Source organism: Hypanus sabinus, unplaced genomic scaffold (genome assembly GCF_030144855.1).
Source record: "Hypanus sabinus isolate sHypSab1 unplaced genomic scaffold, sHypSab1.hap1 scaffold_315, whole genome shotgun sequence".
In the NCBI taxonomy this organism is placed as follows: domain Eukaryota; kingdom Metazoa; phylum Chordata; class Chondrichthyes; order Myliobatiformes; family Dasyatidae; genus Hypanus; species Hypanus sabinus.
Window position 1 is genome coordinate 345765 of NW_026781226.1, and position 22769 is coordinate 368533.

General features: G+C 50.4%; 1 protein-coding gene across 3 annotated transcripts in view; it reads right to left on the reverse strand.

The window, feature by feature from the left end:
- Nucleotides 1–435: 435 nt before the first annotated feature.
- The window catches only part of LOC132388390 (NACHT, LRR and PYD domains-containing protein 3-like), a 51447-nt gene continuing 29113 nt past the window's right edge, over nt 436–22769 (reverse strand). The window contains exons 7-12 of one of the 3 annotated variants that reach the window (XM_059960739.1): nt 10953–11039; nt 6145–6315; nt 5819–5989; nt 5499–5666; nt 5200–5334; nt 436–671 (exon numbers count right to left, since the gene is read on the reverse strand). In XM_059960739.1, coding sequence (XP_059816722.1) covers nt 5247–5334; nt 5499–5666; nt 5819–5989; nt 6145–6315; nt 10953–11039 — 685 coding nt within the window. In that variant the 3' untranslated portion in view covers nt 436–671; nt 5200–5246. Of the gene's footprint in view, nt 672–5108; nt 5335–5498; nt 5667–5818; nt 5990–6144; nt 6316–10952; nt 11040–22769 lie in introns of those variants that run through there. The other 2 variants (XM_059960737.1, XM_059960740.1) reach the window with 2 other exon arrangements.

A 22769-nucleotide genomic window follows, 5' to 3' on the forward strand; every position in this document is an offset into this window, starting at 1 on the left:
CTCTCTCTCTCTCTCCCCCTCTCTCTCTCTCTCCCCCCTCTCTCTCTCTCTCTCTCTCTCTCTCTCCCTCTCTCTCTCTCTCTCTCTCCCCTCTCTCTCTCCCCCCCCTCTCTCTCTCTCCCCCCCTCTCTCTCTCCCCCCCCGCCCTGATCTGCACTCCCGCCCTCATCCCGTACTCGCCAAACGTCCGAATATTCCCCTGCACTGGGTACTGCTACACCGGGTGTCGAATACTGCGTTTCCCCCACCCCACAAAAACGCTAGCGAGCCAGCCGTCATTCACCCACCCACCGAGATCCCCACGCTGCCTTCCCCCTCTCCCACGGAGTTATTCTCCTCGCCTCGCCGTAGCTCTCCCTGGCTCCAGGCCTCCATTTCTCCTGCCAAGCTCCCTCCGAACCCTCCTCCCCTTCGTTGTAGTGTCCCCTCTCTCCTCAACTCCCCCCTCCATCTCCTGTCCCCACCTTCTCTTTCTCTCCTCCCCTGCTCAATTTGATCCCTTCCTCTGCCCCTTGCCGAGAATGGTGGTGATCGATGCTATCCAGCCCACCCTGCCAGACCTCGTCTCCATCTTCTGCAGCAAGCCCACATCCTCTCGTGCCTTCGACGGGCCTCAGGGACGTCACACAGCCCACCCTACAGGGCAGCCCGAAGGATTCGGACAGAGCGACCTGAGTAGGGGAGCAAAACAAATTCCAATTTTGGAGATGTGGCATGGTGTGGGGTAAATCTGCCAGCATCTTCTCGTAGCTATATGCCTCCCCATGAGTTCCCCCAAGTTCCAGGTCTCTTGTTCTTGTTACAAGTGGCTCTCTTCCATCTTCGCCACCCTGTCACTCCTGAAACTCTCAATCCCAGTTCCCTCACTCTCCCCTCTATCACCGCCAGTCGTACACTAGCTGGCGGCCATTTTGTGCTGGATATCACAGACAGGCGCTCTTAAAGCATTGCCGACCCTTTTGCTCACCTTACGCTTACTTTCAACCCTGTTTGTTCAATCTCAACTTCTCCTTCCTCCTCTCTTTGCCTCGGTGCCGCTCTCCCGATTCTCCATTTAACCTTCTGCCGACAGCCATTTTGGACAATGTGTCACCCTCCCTCCCACTTCTTCCACCACGAAATGTGTCACTCCCTCACACTCACCATCTTGTCATCCTCCTACCCATCGCATCACTCGCAAACCCCTTTCCTCCTTCCCCTCCGTTTCCTCTCCCCACCACCTGGATTTTCTGCAGCCATTTTGCAATGCCAATCTTCGCCTTAACTCATTGCCGTCTTTCTCTCTCTGTTACCCAACGAGTCACCCCTACTCACCCTGTCAGCCCTGGCACATTTATCTCCTCTCTGTCCCCTTGCCCTTTCTACCGCCATCCACCACATCCTGGATGAGTCGCTCCCCTCTCTCTCCGTTGCCACACTCAACTCTCCGTCCCATCAGCCCTGGCCGCTTCCCCGACCCCTCGCTCCCCCTTTCCCCCGACCACGCCCCCCTTTACGGTAGCTCGTCTTATTTGCGAAGGAAATGTCACCACCCACCCATCCTCCACTATTGAAAACGTCACTCCCCGACACTCCCCAACCTGTTCCTCCCCACCTATCCTCTCAGACCACTCCCTCCCTTTGTATCCCATTCCTCCCCCTCCCTCCCCATGCCATCACTTCCCCTCCCTCCCCGTCCCATCAATCCCGCTCCCTTCCAGTCGTTTCACTTCTCCTCGACCCGTGTTTATCTTCTCCATGTCGGCCTCCAGTTTGTGACAGGGACTTTCGCCCCTTTGCCTCCGTCCCCTATTGAGTCAGTGACTTCGCCACGCTCACCGTCTCATCAGTCCACTCCTCGTCCGGTCACTCCTCTTCCTCCCAAACCCCTCACTCTCCTCACCAAAACCCACATGTATATGTGTATGTGTGAATATCTCAGATATATACATTAGTTTATTCAATTACAACACTATTAGAAGTAAAACATATATACAATGCCCAAGACGATATAAAACAAATTAAAATACTGTTATAACAATCAATAACACACTCGATCCCGGGATTGTATCCACGGGCACCGAATGTTCCTTCACCATAGATTCTGTGTGTCACAGTGGCCATTGTAAGTCAGTGTCTCACTCCATCCCTGGCGGCCACATTAACACATTAACCAAAAATTCGCTTATTTAAATCAGCACATCCCTCCCTCTCTTCTGCTCATTTCTACCTAAGCCGCCACCCCCTCCCCAACGGCCATTTCAAGTGAATCGTCGGCCATTTGAAGTCAACGTGTCCTTCACTCCTTCTCTGTCGCTCACTTTAACCAAAGCATCGCTCCCTCCTTGGTCCCGTTTCAACCCGGCCGAGCGGGGTCTCCTTCTGTCACCATATCTCTCCCTTTTCCTCAACAACATTAACCATGGTGCCGGCCGTTTTCAATAGCACTGAGACAATCGTCCCAAACTGTCCCGTCAGACATTTTAAACAGAGGAGCAACCGTTTTACGTCAGAGCATCACTCTGTCCCAATAGATCGTTTTACATCGACCCATTACCCCCTCTCTCCTCACAATGTGCCACTGTTTCCATTTCGGCCATTTTACCCGGTGCGTCTTTCCCTCCTGTTGGCCATTTGAAGTCTGTCCATCACTCTCTCCCTGTCGGCCATTGTAACCAAGTACTCAGGGGCTATTTCAGATCGGCCGCCAATCTCTCTGACTCCTTTCCTGGAGTCCATTTACTCTCAGTGCATCCCTCCTTGCCTGGTGACCATTTTCAGTGCACGCGTCACTCTCTCCCTGGTGATAATTGCATATTTTGGCTTTAATCCAGAATCCTATTTGAAACAGCACATAACACCCTGCTTTGTGATATTTTTTCAATCAGTAAGTCATACACACCCTGTTGACACTTTTAAGTCGGCCTGTCACTCTCACTCTTGTGTCTGTGAATCACTCCCGCCCTGTCGGCCACCTGGACACCGTGCGTGACTCCTTCCCCGGTGACCATTTTAACAACAGTGACGAGTTGTAGTTTAATTCCGTCCATCGACCCCTCCCTGGCGCCCAATGTCACTCAGGTCATCACTCTCTCCCTGGAGACATTTTCAGTCAAAGTTTCACTCCCTCCCTTTGATGATTCTGAATCCTTCTGTCACTCCCTCCCTAGTCACTATTTTCAATTGAAATTTTGTTTCAATTTAGTGAAACAGAAGTGGAAAGATATTTTCAACATTTTGAAACTATTGCTCAGATGTCAGAGTGGCCGAAAGGTAAATGGTCAGTATTGTTACAGAGTGTAACTAAAGGCAAAACACAACAAGTTTACAAAGCTTTAACTGCTGTGCAAGCACTTGATTATATTGTGAAAATGCATATTTTAAACGCATACAAATTAGTCCCAGAAGCTTATAGGGAAAGATTCAGAAGTTTGAAAAAGTCTGTGGAAAAGACTTATGTGGAATTTGCCTATGATAAAGCTGTATGTTTTGAGAGATGGGTTTCTTCTAAAAATGTAAATGGGGACTATGATACATTGAGAGAGCTGATTTTAATGGAGGAATTTAAAAGAAGCATTCCTGGTGAAGTAAGGACCTACTTAAATGAGAGGGATACTGATAAATTGCAGGATTGTGCTAGATTAGCTGATGAGTATGTTTTAATCCATAAGAATAAATTTCCTCAGAGCAGAAATTTTAAGAGGAAAAATAACATGGAGACTCAAGGTAAATCAGAAATTAAATCAGAAGTTAATGACACAGGTAAGGAGGAAGGAAGGACAGTTTAGTCTTATTTGCAACTATTGTAAGAAGCCTGGCCATGTAATAGCTAACTGTTTCAGATTGAAAAAGAAAGAGAAGGAAGAAGTTCCAGATGTTTGTGTGCAACATACTGAATCACCTGTAAAGTTACAGGGTTTGATAAACACAAATGAGGCTTTGTTAGAGTCTGACCAAGTTAAAAAGGGATATGATCATTTTATAACTGAAGAAGGATCCTTGAAAGAAGGATCTACTCTGGTGCCAATAAAAGTCCTTAGGGATACTGGAGCTTCTCAATCATTGATGTTAGACCGTGTGTTGAAGTTTAATGAAGAGTCTGATACTGGTGAGGTAAATTACATAGGAGGTGTTGGGAGTGATTTTATGCCTGTATATTTACATAAAGTAAATTTAAAATCAGGGTTAGTTACAGGATTTGTTGAAGTAGGATTACAGCATAGCTTACCTGTGAAGGGTATTTGTTTATTGTTACGTAATGACTTGGCAGGTGGACAAGTTTTTCCTGAAGTGCATTTGACAATGGAGTTAGAGGAACCAGAGTTGAATTCTAACACAGATTCTTCCTGTGTTGTGACTAGAGCTATGGCTAAAAAGATAGATGCGCAGAATGAGGTTGTTACTCAGGACTGTTCAACTCAGGATTCGAGTTTTGAGGATGTGTCAGAGACTTTCTTATCTTCGTTGTTTGAACAAGATTCTTGGAGTAAGTCTGACTTTGAAGTTTTATCTCTGTCTCGGAAGGAGATGTTAACAGAGCAGAATAGAGACCCTGAGATAATAAAATTAAGGGAACAAGCTTAACTAGGTAGTGAAATTGAGAAGGTGCCAGTAGGATAATACTTGGAAAAAGGAGTGTTGATGAGGAAGTGGAGATCGCCTACAATTCCTGCAAGTGAGGATTGGAATGTTGTTTACCAGGTAGTTGTCCCGAAAGCTTATCGAAATGAGATTTTGACTGTAGCTCATAGTGTGCCTTTAGGTGAACATCAAGGGGTAAGGAAAACTGTGAACAAGATATTAAAACATTTTTACTGGCCTGGTTTAAGAAAAGATGTGGCGATGTTTTGTAAAATGTGCCATACTTGTCAAATTGTGGATAAATCAAATCAGGTTACACCAGTAGCTCCATTACAACCTATTCCAGCATTTGGTAAACCATTTTATAAAGTTATTGTAGATTGTGTTGGTCCATTACCAAAGACAAAAACTGGTTATCAGTATTTGTGGACTATCATGTGTATCTCGTCTAGGTTTCCAGAGGCAGAACCACTTAGTAATAAAAAAGCTAAAACTGTGACAAAGGCTCTTTTAAAATTCTTTACCTATTTTGGATTACCTAAGGAGATACAAAGTGATCAAGGCAGTAATTTTATGTCTGGATTGTTTCAACAGATGGTTTATAAATTGGGAGCTAAGCAAATCACTTGGTCTGCATACCATCCAGGGGAATCGGCCAAACGTCGCCATCCCGCGGGCGGGGATGTTCACACGATCACTCTCAGACCGGGTCTGACTCCCCGCAGAGGTCTCAGTTTCTTCCCACCGGTCTCACTGAACCAATTCTCCCCCAGCCTGAAACAGATGTGAGAATAAAGATGAAATAAACAGATTACACAACAGTGTCAGTAACAGGGGACCGGGGTTAATGTTTCAACAACACTCACAGACAAATATCACCAGAAAACCCGCGGATCCGCTGAGATTTTATCACATTTAACATTAACACAGACACTCACCGGATCCGCTCCAGTCTCGGGAGGGTCAGTATGAGGCAGCGGAGAGCGGGGACAGATCGGTCTGTCAGCGAGTTTAATCTCAGGTCCAGCTCCGTCAGTGATGGGTTTGTACTGAGAGCGGAGACGAGATCCTCGGCACCAGAATCTGTGAGACCGACATTGTTCAGCCTGCAGATGAGAGAGAGTGAGGGTGAAGGACACAGACAGGAGACGGTAAAAAATCCCCCGTGTTTATCAGTAACACAATTACTGATCACATTAATGTTCAGTGTCAGACACCCAGTGACTGTGAACACAATCTCCCTCAGTCTGATACTTACCACAGTTTCTGTATTTTACACTCCGGGTTCCTCAGAGCCGCAGATACCAGTTTCACTCCTGAATCTCCCAGTTTATTCTCATTTAGGTTTAGCTCCGTCAGTGATGAGTTTGTACTGAGAGCGGAGACGAGATCCTCGGCACCAGAATCTGTGAGACCGACACCCCTCAGCCTGGAGATGAGAGAGAGTGAGGGTGAAGGACACAGAGAGACAGGAGACGGTACAAATCCCCAGTGTTTATCAGTAACACAATTACTGATCACATTAATGTTCAGTTTCAGAACCCCAGTGACAGTAAACACAATCTCCCTCAGTCTGGTATTTACCACAGTTTCTGTATTTTACACTCCGGGTTCCTCAGAGCCGCAGACACCAGTTTCACTCCTGAATTTCCCAGTTTATTCTCATTTAGGTTTAGCTCCGTCAGTGCTGGGTTTGTACTGAGAGCGGAGGCGAGATCCTCGGCACCTGTATCTGTGAGACCGACATTGTCCAGCCTGGAGATGAGAGAAAGTGAGGGTGAAGGACACAGAGAGACAGGAGACGGTACAAATCCCCAGTGTTTATCAGTAACACAATTACTGATTTTTTTCTTCAGCACGACTGGGCAGGTCGGCCAGTGAGAACAGCGAGAAGAGTTTAAAAGGAAGACAGATTTACAGAGCGAGCGTCAGAGGAGCGGGAGACAGAGTAGGAAGGCTTTGGCTCAACGGGGCTTCGGCGATAAAGGGTCGAGGTGAGGTAGGTTATCTGTTTACAATACGGACAGAGAGTATGTGTGTGAGGCTGGGTTTCTGTGCTCGGTGTCAGATGTGGGAGATCCTGGAGACTCCCAGCCTCCTGGACGGCAACATCTGCACCCGGTGTGTCGAGCTGCAGCTCCTTAGGGACCGAGTTAGGGAACTGGAGATGCAGCTCGATGACCTTCGTCTGGTCAGGGAGAGCGAGGAGGTGACAGAGAGGAGTTACAGGCAGGTGGTCACACCGGGGCCACGGGAGACTGAAGATATAGGTCACAGTGAGGAGAGGGAAGGGCAAGAAGCAGGTACTAGAGAATACCCCAGTGGCTGTCCCCCCGACAGTAAGTTCCCCTGTTCGAGTACTGCCGGAGGAGGGTGGCCTATGGGGTTGGGGAGCATCAGTGTCAGTGCCTCTGGCACAGTCTGGCCCTGTGGCTCAGGAGGACAGGGAAAGGAAGAGGATGTCAGTAGAGATAGGGGACTATAGTTAGGGCGTCAGTTACACGATTCTGTGGACGCAGGAAAGAAACTCGGATGGTAGTTTGCCTCATAGGTGCCGGGGTCTGGGATGTTTCTGATCACGTCCAAGATATCCTGCAGTGGGAGGGAGAACAGCCAGAGGTTGTGGTACATATTGGTACCAGTGACATAGGTAGGAAAAGAGAAGAGGTGTTGAAAACAGACTACAGGGAGTTAGGAAGGAAGTTGAGAAGCAGGACCTGAAAGGTCGTGATCTCGGAATTACTGCCTGTGCCACGTGACAGTGAGACTAAGATTATGATGAGGTGGAGGATACACGTGTGACTGAGGGAATGGAGCAGGAGGCAGGGATTCAGATTTCTGGATCATTGGGACCTCTTTTGGAGCAGGTGTGACCTGTGCAAAAATGACGGGTTGCACTTGAATCCCGGGGGACCAATATTCTGGCAGGAAGATTTGCTAAGGCTACAGGGGAGAGTTTGAACTAGAATTGCTGGGGGGAGGGAACAAAATTGATGTGACGGAGGAGAGGGAGGTTGACTCAGAAATAGAGAGAATTTGGAGACAGTGTGAAAGGGAGGATACGCAGGTGATAGAGAATGGAGGCACTCAGTCCGATGGTTTGAGATGTGCCTATTTTAATTCAAGGAGTATGATGAATAAAACGGATGAGCTTCGAGTGTGGATCAGCTCTTGGAGCTATGATGTGGTGGCCATTACAGAGACTCGGATGGTGCAGAGGCAGGAATGGCTACTTCAAGTGCCAGGCTTTAATTGTTTCAGAAAGGACAGGGAGGGAGGCAAAAGAGGTGGAGACCTGGCACTGTTGATCAGCGATAGAGTCACGGCTACAGAAAAGGAGGACGTCATGGAGGGGTTGACTATGGAGCCTCTGTGGAAGTTAGGAACAGGAAGGGGTCAAAACTCTACTGGGTGTTTTGTATAGACCACCCAACAGTAACAGTGACATCGAGGAGCAGATAGGAAGACAGATTCTGAAAAGGAGTAATAATAACAGGGTTGTTGAGGTGTGAGATTTTAATTACCCAAATATTGATTGATATCTCCATGGAGTGAAGCGTTTAGATGGGGTGCAGTTTGTTAGGTCTGTTCAGGAAGGTTTATTGACACAATATGTAGATAAGCCTACAGGAGGGGAGGCTGTACTTGATCTGGTTTTGGGAAATGAACCTGGCCAGGTGTCAGATCTCTCAGTGGGAGAGCATTTTGGAGACAGTGATCACAAATATGTCTCTTTTACCATACCCTTAAAGAGGTATAGGATCAGGTTAGTTAGGGAAACCTTTAATTGGAGTAAGGTGAACTATGGGGCTGTCAGGTTGGAACTTGTAAGCATGAATTGGAAACAGATGTTCTCAGGGAAATGTACCGAAGAAATGTAGAAAATGTTCAGGGGATATTTGTATGGGGTTCTGAGTAGGTAAGTTCCAATGAGACATGGAAAGGACGGTAGGGGACAAGATCAGTGATGTACAAAAGCTGTTGTAAATCTAGTCAAGAAGAAGAGCTTACGAAAGGATCAAAAAACGAGGTAATGATATGAATCTGGAAGATTATAAGGCTGGCAGGGAGGAGCTTAAGAATGAAATCAGGAGACCTAGAATGGGCCATGAGAAGGCCTTGGCGGACAGGATTAAGGAAAACCCCGAAGCATTCTGCAAGTTTGTGAAGAGCAAGAGGATAAGATGTGAGAGAATAGGACCAAACAAGTACGGCAATGGAAAAGTGCGTATGGAACCGGAGAAAATAGCGGAGTTATTTAATAAACCATTTGCTTCGGTATTCCTAACGGAAAAGGATCTTGGCAATTGTAGGGATGAATTGCACTGGACTGAAAAGCTTGAGAATGTAGATATTAAGAAAGACGATGTGCTGGAGCTTTTGGAAAGCATCAAGTTGGATAAGTCACCTGGACTGGAAGAGATGTACCCCAGGCTACTGTTGGAAGCGAGGGAGAGGATTGCTGAGCCTCTGACAATGATCTTTGCATCATCAATGAGGACGTGAGAGTTTCCGGAGGATTGGAGGGTTGCGAATGTTGTTCACTTATTCATGAAAGGGAGTAAGGATAGCTCAGGAAATTATAGGCTAGGGAGTCTTACTTCAGTGGTTGGTAAGTTGACGGAGGAGATCCTGAGAGGTAGGACTTTTGAACATCTGGAGAGGTAAAATATGATTAGCAATATTCAGCTTGGCTTTGTCAAAGGCAGGTCGTGCCTTACGAGCCTGAATGATTTTTTTGAGGATGTGACTAAAAACATTGACGAAGGTAGAGCAGTAGATGTAGTGTATATGGATTTCAGCAAGACATTTGATAAGGTACCCCAAGCAAAGCTTATTGAGAAGGTAAGGAGGCATGGGATTCAAGGGGACATTGCTTTGTGGATCCAGAACTGACTTGCCCACAGAAGGCTAAGAGTGGCTGCAGACGGGTCATAATCTGCATGGAGGTCGGTGACCAGTGCAGTGCCTCAGGGATCTGTTCTGGGACCCCTACTCTTTGTGATTTTCATAAATGACCTGGATGAGTTTGTGGAGGGATGGGTTAGTAAATTTGTTGATGACACAAAGGTTGGGGTGCAGTGGATAGTGTGGGGGGCTGTCAGAGTTCACAACGGGACATTGATAGGATGCAAAACTGGGCTGAGAAGTGGCAGATAGAGTTCAACCCAAATAAGTGTGAAGTGGTTCACTTTATTACGTCAAATATGATGGCAGAATATAGTATTAATGGTAAGACTTGGCAGTATGGAGGACCAGAGGGATCTTGGGGTCCGAGTACATAGGACACTCAAAGCAGCTATGCAGGTTGACTCTGTAGTTAAGAAGGCGTACGGTGTATTGGCCTTCATCAGTCGTGGGATTGAGTTGAAGAGTCGAGAGGTAATTTTTAAGTGTTGAGAGATTATGAGGGGGATAGATCGAGTTGACGTGGATAGGCTTTTCCCATTGAGAGTAGGAGAGATTCAAACAAGAGGACATGAGATGAGAGTTAGGGGGCAAAAGTTTAAGGGTAACACGAGGGGGAATTTCTTTACTCAGAGAGTGGTGGCTGTGTGGAATGAGCTTCCAGTAGAAGTGGTAGAGGCAGATTCGGTATTGTCATTTAAAGTAAAATTGGATAGGTAAATGGATAGGAAAGGAATGGAGGGTTGTGGGCAGAGTGCAGGTCGGTGGGAGTAGGTGAGAATAAGCGTTCGGCACAGACTAGAGGGGTCAAGATGGCCTGTTTCCGTGCTGTAATGTTATATGATTAAATGCTGTAGCTATATAGGACCCTGGTCAGACCCTACTTGGAGTACTGTGTTCAATTCTGGTCGCCTCACTATAGGAAGGACATGGAAACCAGAGGAGAGTTTCAAGGATGTTGCCTGGATTGGGGAGCATGCCTTATGAGAATAGGTCGTGTGAACTCGGACTTTTCTCTTGGAGTGACGGAGGATGAGAGGTGATTTGATAGAGGTGCACAAGATAATGAGAGGAATTGATCATGCAGATAGTCAGAGGCTTTTTCCCAGGGCTGAAATGGCTAGCATGAGAGGGCGTATTTTTACGGTGCTTGGCAGTAGGTACAGAGGAGAGGTCAGGGGTAAGTTTTTTTACACAGAGAGTGGTGAGTGCGTGGAATGGGCTGCTGGCGGTGGTGTTGGAGATGGAAGCGATCGGATCTTTAAACACCAGCATGGCTACATGGAGCTTAGAAATATAGAAGGCTATGGGTAAAACTGAGGTAATGCTAAGGTAGAAACATGTTCAGCACAGCGTTGTGGGCCGAAGGGCCTGTATTGTCCTGTATGTTTTCTATGTCTTTTTTTGTTTCGACTGATCACATTAATGTTCAGTGTCAGACACCCAGTGACTGTAAACACAATCTCCCACAGTCTGGTACTTACCGCAGTTTCTGTATTTTACATTCCGGGTTTCTCAGAGCCACAGACGCCAGCTTCACTCCTGAATCTCCCAGTTCATTCTGCCCAAGTCTAAACACAAACAGACAGATTCATGAACAAAGTGATTCAAAACGTGAGTCTGAGGGAATATGCTTACTCGGGTATTTAAAGAAACATTAAACCCTTCAGTAGATCACTGATCGGAGTTCTCATCACTGTCAAAGTCCCTCACTGCCCAGATCCAGGGTATTCGCCGAATGTCAGTAATTAAGTCTGTCGGTGTGACTCTGTAAACCCCACACATTCTGTCCCTTAGACCGATGGAGAGAAAAGTGTTCCTCACCAAAATGCAGAAATGTCAATGGGACACAGTGAAATAGACCCACCCGAGCTAAAGGGATGGGGAAGAGAGATCCCACAGGAGGAAGGGGGATGGGGAAGAGAGACCCCACAGGATTAAGGGTGATGGGGAAGAGAGATCCCACTGGAGGAAGGGGGATGGGGAAATGAGATCCCACAGGTGGAAGGGGGATGGGGAAGAGCGATCCCAGAGAAGGATGGTGGATATGGAAGAGAGATCCCACGGGAGGAAGGCTGACGGGGAAGAGGGATCCCACAGGAGGAAAGGCGATAGGGAAGAGAGATCCCACGGGAGGAAGGGGGATGGGGAAGAGAGATCCCCCAGGAGGAAGGGGGATGGGGAAGAGAGATCCCACAGGAGGAAGGGGGACGGGGAAGAGGGATCCCACAAGAGGAAAGGTGATAGGGAAGAGAGATCCCACGGGAGGAAGGGGGATGGGGAAGAGAGATCCCACAGGAGGAAGGGGGACGGGAAAGAGAGATCCCACAGGAGGAAGGGGGACGGGGAAGAGGGATCCCACGGGAGGAAAGGCGATAGGGAAGAGAGATCCCTCAGGTGTAAGGAGTTTTGGAAGAAAGATCCCACAGGAGGAAGGGGGACGTGGAAGAGAGATCCCACAGGAGGAAATGGGATGGGGATCCCAGATGAGGATGGGAGATGAGGAAGAGATATCCCAGATAAGGAAGGGAGATGGGGAAGAGAGATCCCACAGGAGGAAGGGGGCTGGGAAAGAGATCTCCCAGGAGGATTGGGGATGGGGAAGTGATATCCCACAGTAGGTAGACTGATGTGTAAGAGAGATGCCACAGTAGGAAGGGGGTCGGGGATATAGATCAGAGAATACACAGGAGGAACGGGGATGGGGAAAAGTGTTCCCGCAGGAGGAAGTGGGACAAGGATGTGGGATCCCGCAGATTTAAGGGGGATGGGGAAGAGAGATCCCACAGGAGGTAGTGGGACAAGGAAGAGAGACCCCACAGGAGGAAGTGGGGTGGAGAAGAGAGGTCCCACAGGAGGACGGGTGACGGAGAAGCGAGATCCCACAGGAGGAAGGGGGATGGAGAAGTGTGATCCCACAGGAAGAAGGGGCCTGGGGAAGTGATCCCACAGGAGTATGGTGTATGGAGAAGCGATATCCCACTTATGGAAGGTGGCTGGGGAAGAGATCCCACAGGAGAAAGGGTGATGGGGATCTTGTTCAGTGATCCCACAGGATGAAGGGGGACGGGGAAGTGGGATCCCACAGGAAGAAAGGTGGTAGGGAAGAGAGATCCCTCAGGAGGAATGGGGAATTGGAATTGGAAAGCTGCCACAGGAGGAAGTGGGATGGTGAAGAGAGGTCCCACAGGAGGTAATGGGATGGGGAAGATAGATCCCACAGGAGGAAGTGGGATTAGGAAGAAAGATCCCAGAGAAGGAAGGGGGATGGGCAAGAGAGATCCCAGATAAGGAAGGGAAATGGGGAAGAGATCCCACAGGAGGAAGGGGGACTTGGAAGAAAGTTCCCCTAGGAGGATTGGGGATGGGGTAGATATATCCCACAGTAAGAATACTGATGTGTAAGAGGGATCACACAGTAGGAAGGGGGATGGTGAAGACATATCCCACAGGAGAAAGGGGGTCGGGGATCTAGATCAGATAATCCACAGGAGGGATGGGGATGGGGGAGAGCTCCCACAGGAGAAAGGGCGATAGGGAAGAGAGATCCCACAGGAGGAAGGGGGCGGGGATCAGATCCCCAGAACGATTGGGGATGGGGATCTAGATCAGAGAATCCACAGGAGTAAGGGGGTTGTTTGGAAAGAAATCACAAAGAAGGAGGAGGAACGGGGACGAATGATCCTACAGGAGGAAGGGGGATGGGGTAGTTGAAACCCACAGAGGAAGCGGGATGGGGTAGACATCCCGCAGGAGGAAAGGGGAAGGGGAAGAGAGATCCAATGGGAGGATGTGGAAGAGAGATCCCACAAGAGGAAGGTGGATGTGGAAGAGATCACGCAGTAGGAAGGGGGATGGGGAAGAGATCCCACAATAGGAAGGGGGATGGGGATCTAGAGCAGATAATCCAAGGAGGAAGGGGGATGGTTGGAAAGAAATCCCAGAGAAGGTGAAGGAACGGGGACGAATGATCCCACGGGAGGAAGGGGGACGGGGAAGAGAGATCCCACAGGAGGAAGGGGGATGGGGAAGAGAGATCCCACAGGAGGAAGGGGGACGGGGAAGAGAGATCCCACAGGAGAAAGGGTGATTGGGTAGAGATCCCAAAGGAGGAAGGGGGATATGGAAGAATGATTCCCCCAGGAGGAATGGAGATGGGAGAGAGAGATACCACCTGGGGAAAGGGGATGGGGAAGATATAAAGCACAGGAGGATGGGAGATTGGGGAGAGAAATCCCAGAGAAGGGGGAGGGATGGGGAAGAGAGGACCTACAAGATTAAGGAGGATAGGGAAGAGTGTTCCCACAGGAGGAAGCGTGATGGGGTATTGACCCACAGGATGAAAGGGAATGGAGAAGAGATCACACAGGAGGAAGGGTGTACAGAAGAGAGATCTGAAAGGGGATGAGGAAGAGATCTCCCACATGAGGAAAGGCGATAGGGAAGAGAGATCCCTCAGCAGGAAGGGAGACTTGGAAAAGATATCCCACTATTCGAAGACTGACGGGGATGAGAGATCCCACAGGAGGAAGCGGGATGGGGAAGAGAGAACACAGAGGAGGATGGGGGATGAGCAAGAGAGATCCCACAGCAGGTAGTTGATGGGGAGAAGGGAGCGCACAGGAGGAAGCGGATAGGGAATGGAGATCCCACACGATGTTAGGGGGTTGGGGAAGATATATCCCTAGGAAGAAAAATGGTGAGTAGGAGATTTCCCACAGTTGGAAGGAGAATGGGGAAGACTGATCCAACAGGAGGAAGGGGGATGCGGAACAGTGATCCCATAGGAGGATGAAGAATAGGGAAGAGAGATCCCACAGGAAGAAGTGGGATGGAGAAGAGAGATCCCACCGGAAGGAAGGGGAATGGGGAAGAGAGATGTACAGGAGGAAGGGGGACAGTGAAGAGAGTTCCCACAGGAGGAAGGGGGACGGGGAAGAGAGATCGCACAGGAGGAAGGGGGAAAGGGAAGAGAGATCCGACAGGAGGAAGGTGACGGGGAAGAGACATCCGACAGGAGGAATGGGGATGGGGAAGAGACATCCCACAGGAGGAAATGGGATGCGGAAAAGAGGAGGAAGGGGGTTGGGCGAAAGAGATCCCAGAGGAGGATGGGGGATGAGGAAGATATATCCCAGATAAGGAAGGGAGATGCGGAAGAGAGATCCAACAGCAGTAAGGGGGCTGGGGAAGAGATCCCCATGGCGGATTCGGGATGGGGAAGAGATATCCCACAGCAGGAAGACTGACGTGTAAGAGAGATCCCACAGGAGCAAGCTGGCTGGGGAAGTATCCCACAGGAGAAAGTGGGACGGGGATCTAGATCAGAGAACTCTCAGGAGGAACGGGAATGGGGGAGAGAGATCCCACAGGAGAAAGGGGGATGTGAGAGAGAGATGCCCCCGGAGGAAAGTGGATGGGCATGAGATAAACCGCAGGAGGATGGGGGATTTTGGAAAGAATCCCCAGATAAGGTGGAGGTATGGGGAAGAGAGTTCCTGCAGGATGAATGGGTATGGGGAAGAGAGTTCCCACAGGAGGAATGGGGATGGGGAAGAGAGATCCCACAGGAGGAAGAGGGCTGGGTTAGAAATTCCACAGGAGGAAAGTGGATGGGGATCTAGATCAGTGAATCCACAGGAGGAAGTGGGATGGGGGAGAGAAATCCCAGAGAAGGAGGAGGGATGGGGACGAGAGATCTCACAGGAGGAAGGGGGATGGGGAAGAGAGATCACACAGGAGGAAGGGGGCGGGGATCAGATCCCCAGAACGATTGGGGATGGGGATCTAGATCAGAGAATCCACAGGAGTAAGGGGGTTGTTTGGAAAGAAATCACAAAGAAGGAGGAGGAACGGGGACGAATGATCCTACAGGAGGAAGGGGGATGGGGTAGTTGAAACCCACAGAGGAAGCGGGATGGGGTAGACATCCCGCAGGAGGAAAGGGGAAGGGGAAGAGAGATCCAATGGGAGGATGTGGAAGAGAGATCCCACAAGAGGAAGGTGGATGTGGAAGAGATCACGCAGTAGGAAGGGGGATGGGGAAGAGATCCCACAATAGGAAGGGGGATGGGGATCTAGAGCAGATAATCCACAGGAGGAAGGGGGATGGTTGGAAAGAAATCCCAGAGAAGGTGAAGGAACGGGGACGAATGATCCCACGGGAGGAAGGGGGACGGGGAAGAGAGATCCCACAGGAGGAAGGGGGATGGGGAAGAGAGATCCCACAGGAGGAAGGGGGACGGGGAAGAGAGATCCCACAGGAGAAAGGGTGATTGGGTAGAGATCCCAAAGGAGGAAGGGGGATATGGAAGAATGATTCCCCCAGGAGGAATGGAGATGGGAGAGAGAGATACCACCTGGGGAAAGGGGATGGGGAAGATATAAAGCACAGGAGGATGGGAGATTGGGGAGAGAAATCCCAGAGAAGGGGGAGGGATGGGGAAGAGAGGACCTACAAGATTAAGGAGGATAGGGAAGAGTGTTCCCACAGGAGGAAGCGTGATGGGGTATTGACCCACAGGATGAAAGGGAATGGAGAAGAGATCACACAGGAGGAAGGGTGTACAGAAGAGAGATCTGAAAGGGGATGAGGAAGAGATCTCCCACATGAGGAAAGGCGATAGGGAAGAGAGATCCCTCAGCAGGAAGGGAGACTTGGAAAAGATATCCCACTATTCGAAGACTGACGGGGATGAGAGATCCCACAGGAGGAAGCGGGATGGGGAAGAGAGAACACAGAGGAGGATGGGGGATGAGCAAGAGAGATCCCACAGCAGGTAGTTGATGGGGAGAAGGGAGCGCACAGGAGGAAGCGGATAGGGAATGGAGATCCCACACGATGTTAGGGGGTTGGGGAAGATATATCCCTAGGAAGAAAAATGGTGAGTAGGAGATTTCCCACAGTTGGAAGGAGAATGGGGAAGACTGATCCAACAGGAGGAAGGGGGATGCGGAACAGTGATCCTATAGGAGGATGAAGAATAGGGAAGAGAGATCCCACAGGAAGAAGTGGGATGGAGAAGAGAGATCCCACCGGAAGGAAGGGGAATGGGGAAGAGAGATGTACAGGAGGAAGGGGGACAGTGAAGAGAGTTCCCACAGGAGGAAGGGGGACGGGGAAGAGAGATCGCACAGGAGGAAGGGGGAAAGGGAAGAGAGATCCGACAGGAGGAAGGTGACGGGGAAGAGACATCCGACAGGAGGAATGGGGATGGGGAAGAGACATCCCACAGGAGGAAATGGGATGCGGAAAAGAGGAGGAAGGGGGTTGGGCGAAAGAGATCCCAGAGGAGGATGGGGGATGAGGAAGATATATCCCAGATAAGGAAGGGAGATGCGGAAGAGAGATCCAACAGCAGTAAGGGGGCTGGGGAAGAGATCCCCATGGCGGATTCGGGATGGGGAAGAGATATCCCACAGCAGGAAGACTGACGTGTAAGAGAGATCCCACAGGAGCAAGCTGGCTGGGGAAGTATCCCACAGGAGAAAGTGGGACGGGGATCTAGATCAGAGAACTCTCAGGAGGAACGGGAATGGGGGAGAGAGATCCCACAGGAGAAAGGGGGATGTGAGAGAGAGATGCCCCCGGAGGAAAGTGGATGGGCATGAGATAAACCGCAGGAGGATGGGGGATTTTGGAAAGAATCCCCAGATAAGGTGGAGGTATGGGGAAGAGAGTTCCTGCAGGATGAATGGGTATGGGGAAGAGAGTTCCCACAGGAGGAATGGGGATGGGGAAGAGAGATCCCACAGGAGGAAGAGGGCTGGGTTAGAAATTCCACAGGAGGAAAGTGGATGGGGATCTAGATCAGTGAATCCACAGGAGGAAGTGGGATGGGGGAGAGAAATCCCAGAGAAGGAGGAGGGATGGGGACGAGAGATCTCACAGGAGGAAGGGGGATGGGGAAGAGAGATCACACAGGAAGAAGGGAGCTGGGTTAGAGATCCCACAGGAGGAAAGGGCATAGGGAAGAGAGATCCCACAGGTGGAAGTTGGCTGGGTTAGAGATCCCACAGGAGGAAAGTGGATGGGGATCTAGATCAGTGAATCCACAGGAGGAAGGGGGATGGGGGAGAGAAATCCCAGAGAAGGAGGAGGGATGGGGACGAGATATCCTACAGGAGGAAGGGGGATGGGGAAGAGAGATACCACAGGAGGAAGTGGGATGCGGTAGAGATCCCACAGGAGGAAGGAGGATAGGGACGAGAGATCCTATAGGAGGAAGGAGGATGGGGAAGAGAGATCCCACTGAGGAAGCGGGATGGGGTAGAGATCCCACAGGAGGAAGCGGGCTGGGTAAGACGTCCAACAGGAAGAAGGGGAATGGGGATCTAGATCAGAGATTCCTCAGGAGGAAGAGAGATGGGGAGAGAAATCCCAGAGTAGGAAGGGCGATGGTGAAGATAGATCCCACAGGAGGATGTGGAAGAGAGATGCCACAGGAGGAAGTTGATGGGGAGAAGGGAGCGCACTGGAGGAAGCAGATAGGGAATGGAGATCCCACACGATGTTAGGGGGTTGGGGAAGATATATCCCTAGGAAGAAAAATGGTGTGGAGGAGAATTCCCACAGTTGTAAGGAGAATGGGGACGATTGATCCGACAGGAGGAAGGGGTATGCGGAACAGTGATCCCATAGGAAGATGACGAATAGGGGAGAGAGATCCCACAGGAAGATGTCGGAAGGAGACGAGAGATCCCACCGGAAGGAAGGGGAATGGGGAAGAGATATGTACAGGAGGAATGGGGACGGTGAGGAGAGTTCCCACAGGAGGAAGGGGGACGGGGAAGTGAGATCGCACAGGAGGAAGGTGACGGGGAAGAGAGATCCCAGAGGAGGAAGCGGGACGTGGAAGAGAGATCCCAGAGGAGGATGGGGGATGAGGAAGATATATCCCAGATAAGGAAGGGAGATGTGGCAGAGATATCCAACAGGAGGAAGGGGGCTGCGGAAGAGATCCCCATGGAGGATTCGGGATGGGGAAGAGATATCCCACAACAGGAAGACTGACGTGTAAGAGAGATCCCACAGGAAGAAGCTGGCTGGGGAAGTGATCCCACAGGAGAAAGGGGGATGTGAGAGAGAGATGCCCCCGGAGGAAAGTGGATGGGGATGAGATAAACCACTGGAGGATGCGGGATTTGGGAGAGAAACCCCAGAGAAGCTGGAGATATGGGGAAGAGAGTTCCTGCAGGATGAAGGGGTATGGGGAAGAGAGTTCCCATTAGGAGGAAGTGGGATGGGGAAGAGAGATCCTACAGGAGGATGTGGTCTGCGTTAGAGATTCCACAGGAGGAAAGTGGGATGGGGGAGAGCAATCCCAGAGAAGGAGGAGAGATGGGGACGAGAAACCCACTGGAGGAAGGGGGATAGGGACGAGAGATCCTACAGGAAGAATGGGAATGGGGTAGAGAGATCCCACAGGTTGAAAGGGTGTGGGGAAGAGAGATCCTACAGGTGGAAGTGGGCTGGGTTAGAGATCCCACAGGAGGAAGGAGGTTAGGGACGAGAGATCCTACAGGAGGAAGGGGGATGGGGAAGAGAGATCCCACAGGAGGAAGGAGTACGGTGAATAGATTTCCCACAGGAGGAAGGGGGACAGGGAAGATAGGTCCCACAGGAGGAAGGTGACGGGGAAGAGAGATCCCAGTGGAGGAAGTGGGACAGGGAAGAGTGATCCTACAGGATGAAAGGCAATAGGGAAGAGAGATCCCTTAGGAGGAAGGAGGACTTAGAAGGAAGATCCCACAGGAGGACTGGGGTTGGGTTAGAGGTATCCCACAGCAGGAAGACTGACGTGTAAGAGAGATCCCACAGGAGGAAGGGGGATGGGGAGGAGAGATCCCACAGGAGGAAGGGGGATGGGAAAGAGAGATCCCACAGGAGGAAAAGGGAGGGGGAATCGAGATCCCACAGGTGGAAGGGGGATGGGGTAGAGAGTTCACACAGGAGAAAGGCGGATGGGAGAGAGTGATGCACCCGGAGGAAAGTGGATGTGGATGAGATAAACCACAGGAGGATGGGGGATTGGGGAAGAGAGTTCCCACAGGAGGAAGGGTGATAGGGAAGAGAGATCCCTTAGGAGGAAGGAGGACTTGGAAGGAAGATCCCAAAGGAGGACTGGGGATGGGGAAGTGAGATCCCACATGAGGAAATGGGATGTGGAAGGGAGATCACAGAGGAGGAAGGGGGATGGGCAAGAGAGATCCCAGAGGAGGAAGGGAGTTGTGGAAGAGAGATCCAACAGGAGGAAGGGGGCTGGGGAAGATATCCCCATGGCGGATTCGGGATGGGTTAGAGATACCCCACAGCAGGAAGACTGACGTGTAAGAGAGATCCCACAGGAGTAAAGGCATTAGGGAAAAGACATCCCACAGGAGGAAAATGGGGAGAGATCCCACAGGAGGAAAATGGATGGGGAATCGAGATCCCACAGGTGGAAGGGTGATGGGGTAGAGAGTTCACACAGGAGAAAGGCGGATGGGAGAGAGAGATGCCCCCGGAGGAAAGTGACTGTGGATGAGATAAACCAGAGGAGGATGGGGGATTGGGGAGAGAAACCCCAGAGGCGGTGGAAGGATGGGGAAGAGAGGTCCTGCAGGATGATGGGGTATGTGGAAGAGAGTTCCCACAGGAGGAAGGGTGATAGGGAAGAGAGATCCCACAGGTTGAATGGCGATGGTGAAGATAGATCCCACAGGAGGAACGGGGATGTTTGGAAAGAAATCCCAGCGAAGGTGGAGGAACAGGGACGAATGATCCCACAGGTGGAAGCGGGATAGGGAAGAGAGATCCCACGGAAGGAAGGGGTACGGGGAAGAAAGATCCCACGGGAGGAAGGGTGACGGGGAAGAGAGTTCGCACAGGAGGAAGGGGGACAGTGAAGAGGGTACCCACCGGAGGAAGGGGGGCTGGGAAGAGAGATCGCCCAGGAGGAAGGGGGACAGGGACGAGAGATCCTACAGGAGGAAAGGGGATGGGGAAGAGAGATCCCATAGGGGGAAGGGGGATGGGGAAGAGAGATCCCACAGGTTGAAAGGGGGATGGGGAAGAGAGATCCCACAGGAGGAAAGGGGATGGGGAAGAGAGATCCCACTGAGGAAGCGGGATGGGGTAGAGAGATCCCACAGGTTGGAAATTGGATGGGGAAGAGAGATCCCACTGAGGAAGCGTGATGGGGTGGAGATCCCACAGAAAGAATGGGTATGGGGAATATATCACACAGGAGGAAGGGGCTTGGTAAGACATCCCACAGGAAGAAGGTGGATGGGGCTCTAGATCAGAAAATCCTCAGGAGGAAGTGGAATGGGGGAGAGAAATCCCAGAGGAGGAGTGGCGATGGTGAAGATAGATCCCACAGGAGGAACGGGGATGTGGAAGAGATCACACAGGTTGAAGGGGGATGGGGAAGAGAGGTCCCACAGGAGGAAGGGGGATGGGGAGGAGAGACCCCACAGGAGGAAGTGGGACTTGGAAGAGAGATCGCTCAGGAGGAAGGGGGACAGGGAAGTCAGATCCCACAGGAGGAACGAGGATAGGGACGAGAGATCCTACAGGAGGAAGGGGGATGGGGAGGAGAGATCCCACAGGGGGAAGGGGGACGATGTAGAGAGTACCCACAGGAGGAAGGGGGATGGGGAAGAGAGATCGCACAGAAGGAAGGAGGATAGGGACGAGAGATCCCACAGGAGGAAGGGGGACGGGGAGGAGAGATCCCGCAGGAGGAAGGAGGATAGGGACGAGAGATCCCACAGGAGGAAGGGGGACGGTGTAGAGAGTACCCACAGGTGGAAGGGGGATGGGGACGAGAGATCCCATAGGAGGAAGGACGATGGGGATGAGAGATCCCACTGAGGAAGCGGGATGGGGTAGAGATCACACAGGAAGAAAGGGTATGTGGAAGATATCACACAGGAGGAAGGGGGTTGGGTAAGACATCCCACAGGAAGAAGGGGGATGGGGATCTAGATCAGAGAATCCTCAGGAGGAAGTGGAATGGGGGAGGGAAATCCCGGAGGAGGAATGGCGATGGTGAAGATAGATCCCGCAAGAGGATGTGGAAGAGTGATCCCGCAATAGGAAGCGTGATGGGGGAGAGATCCTACTGGAGACCGGGGGATAGTGAAGGGATATCCCTCAGGAGGAAGGCGAATGGGAAACCGAGATCTCACAAGTGGATTGCTACCTGTGCCACGTGCTGGTGAGGCCAGAAATAGGCAGATAATGCACCTAAATATGTGGCTGTGGGGACGATGCATGAATGAGGGGTTCATATTTCTGGACAATTGGGCTTTCTTCCAGGGGAGGTGGGGCCAGTTCGAATTGGATAGTTTGCTCCTGAACTGGAGGGGCCTAATATCCTTGCCGGTAGGTTAGCAAGTTCTGCTCCGGTGTTTTAAACAAGGTTGCAGGGGGAGGAGAACCAGAGTTGTAGATCAGATAGTGATGTGGAGGAGGATAAGGGTCATGCGAGGACTGCTTGTATAGACAGATATCAATGGTTTGTACGTGAAAGTAATGTTTTCAGGTGCATCTATTTCAATGCAAGGAGTATTGTCGGTAAGGCAGATGAGTTTAGGCCGTGGATTTGCACATTATGATTTCGACATTATTGCTATTAGTAAGACTTGGTTGCAGGAGCGGCAGGGCTAATAATTACATGACCATATAACAATTACACCACGGAAACAGGCCATTTCGGCCCTTCTAGTCCGTGTTGAACACTTTCTCTCACTGACCCGCACTTAGCCCAAAAACCTCCATTCTATTCCTGTACATATACCTATCCAATTTTACTTTAAATGACAATACCAAACCTGCATCTACCACTTCTACTGGAAACCCGTTCCACGCAGCTGGCACTCTCTGAGTAAGGAAATTCCCCCTTGTGTTATCCTTAATCTTTTGCCCCCTAACTCTCCACTTATGTCCTTTGGTTTGAATCTCCCCTATTCTCAATAGAAATAGCCTATCCACGTCAACAATCTATTCCCATGGTAAGTTTTAATACCTCTCTCTAGTCCCCTCTCAACCTTCTACGCTCCAAAGAATAAAGACCTAACTTGTTCAAACTTTCCCTGTCACTTAGGTGCTGAAACCCAGTTAACATTCTATTAAATCTTCTCTATACTCTCTCCATTCTGTTGATATCTTTCCTATAATTCAGTGCCCAGAACTGTACGCAATACTCCAAATTTGGCCTTACCAATGCCTTGTACAATTTTAACATTACATCCCAACTCCTATACTCAATGCTCTGACTTATAAAGGCCTGCATACCAAAAGTTTTCTTCACCAC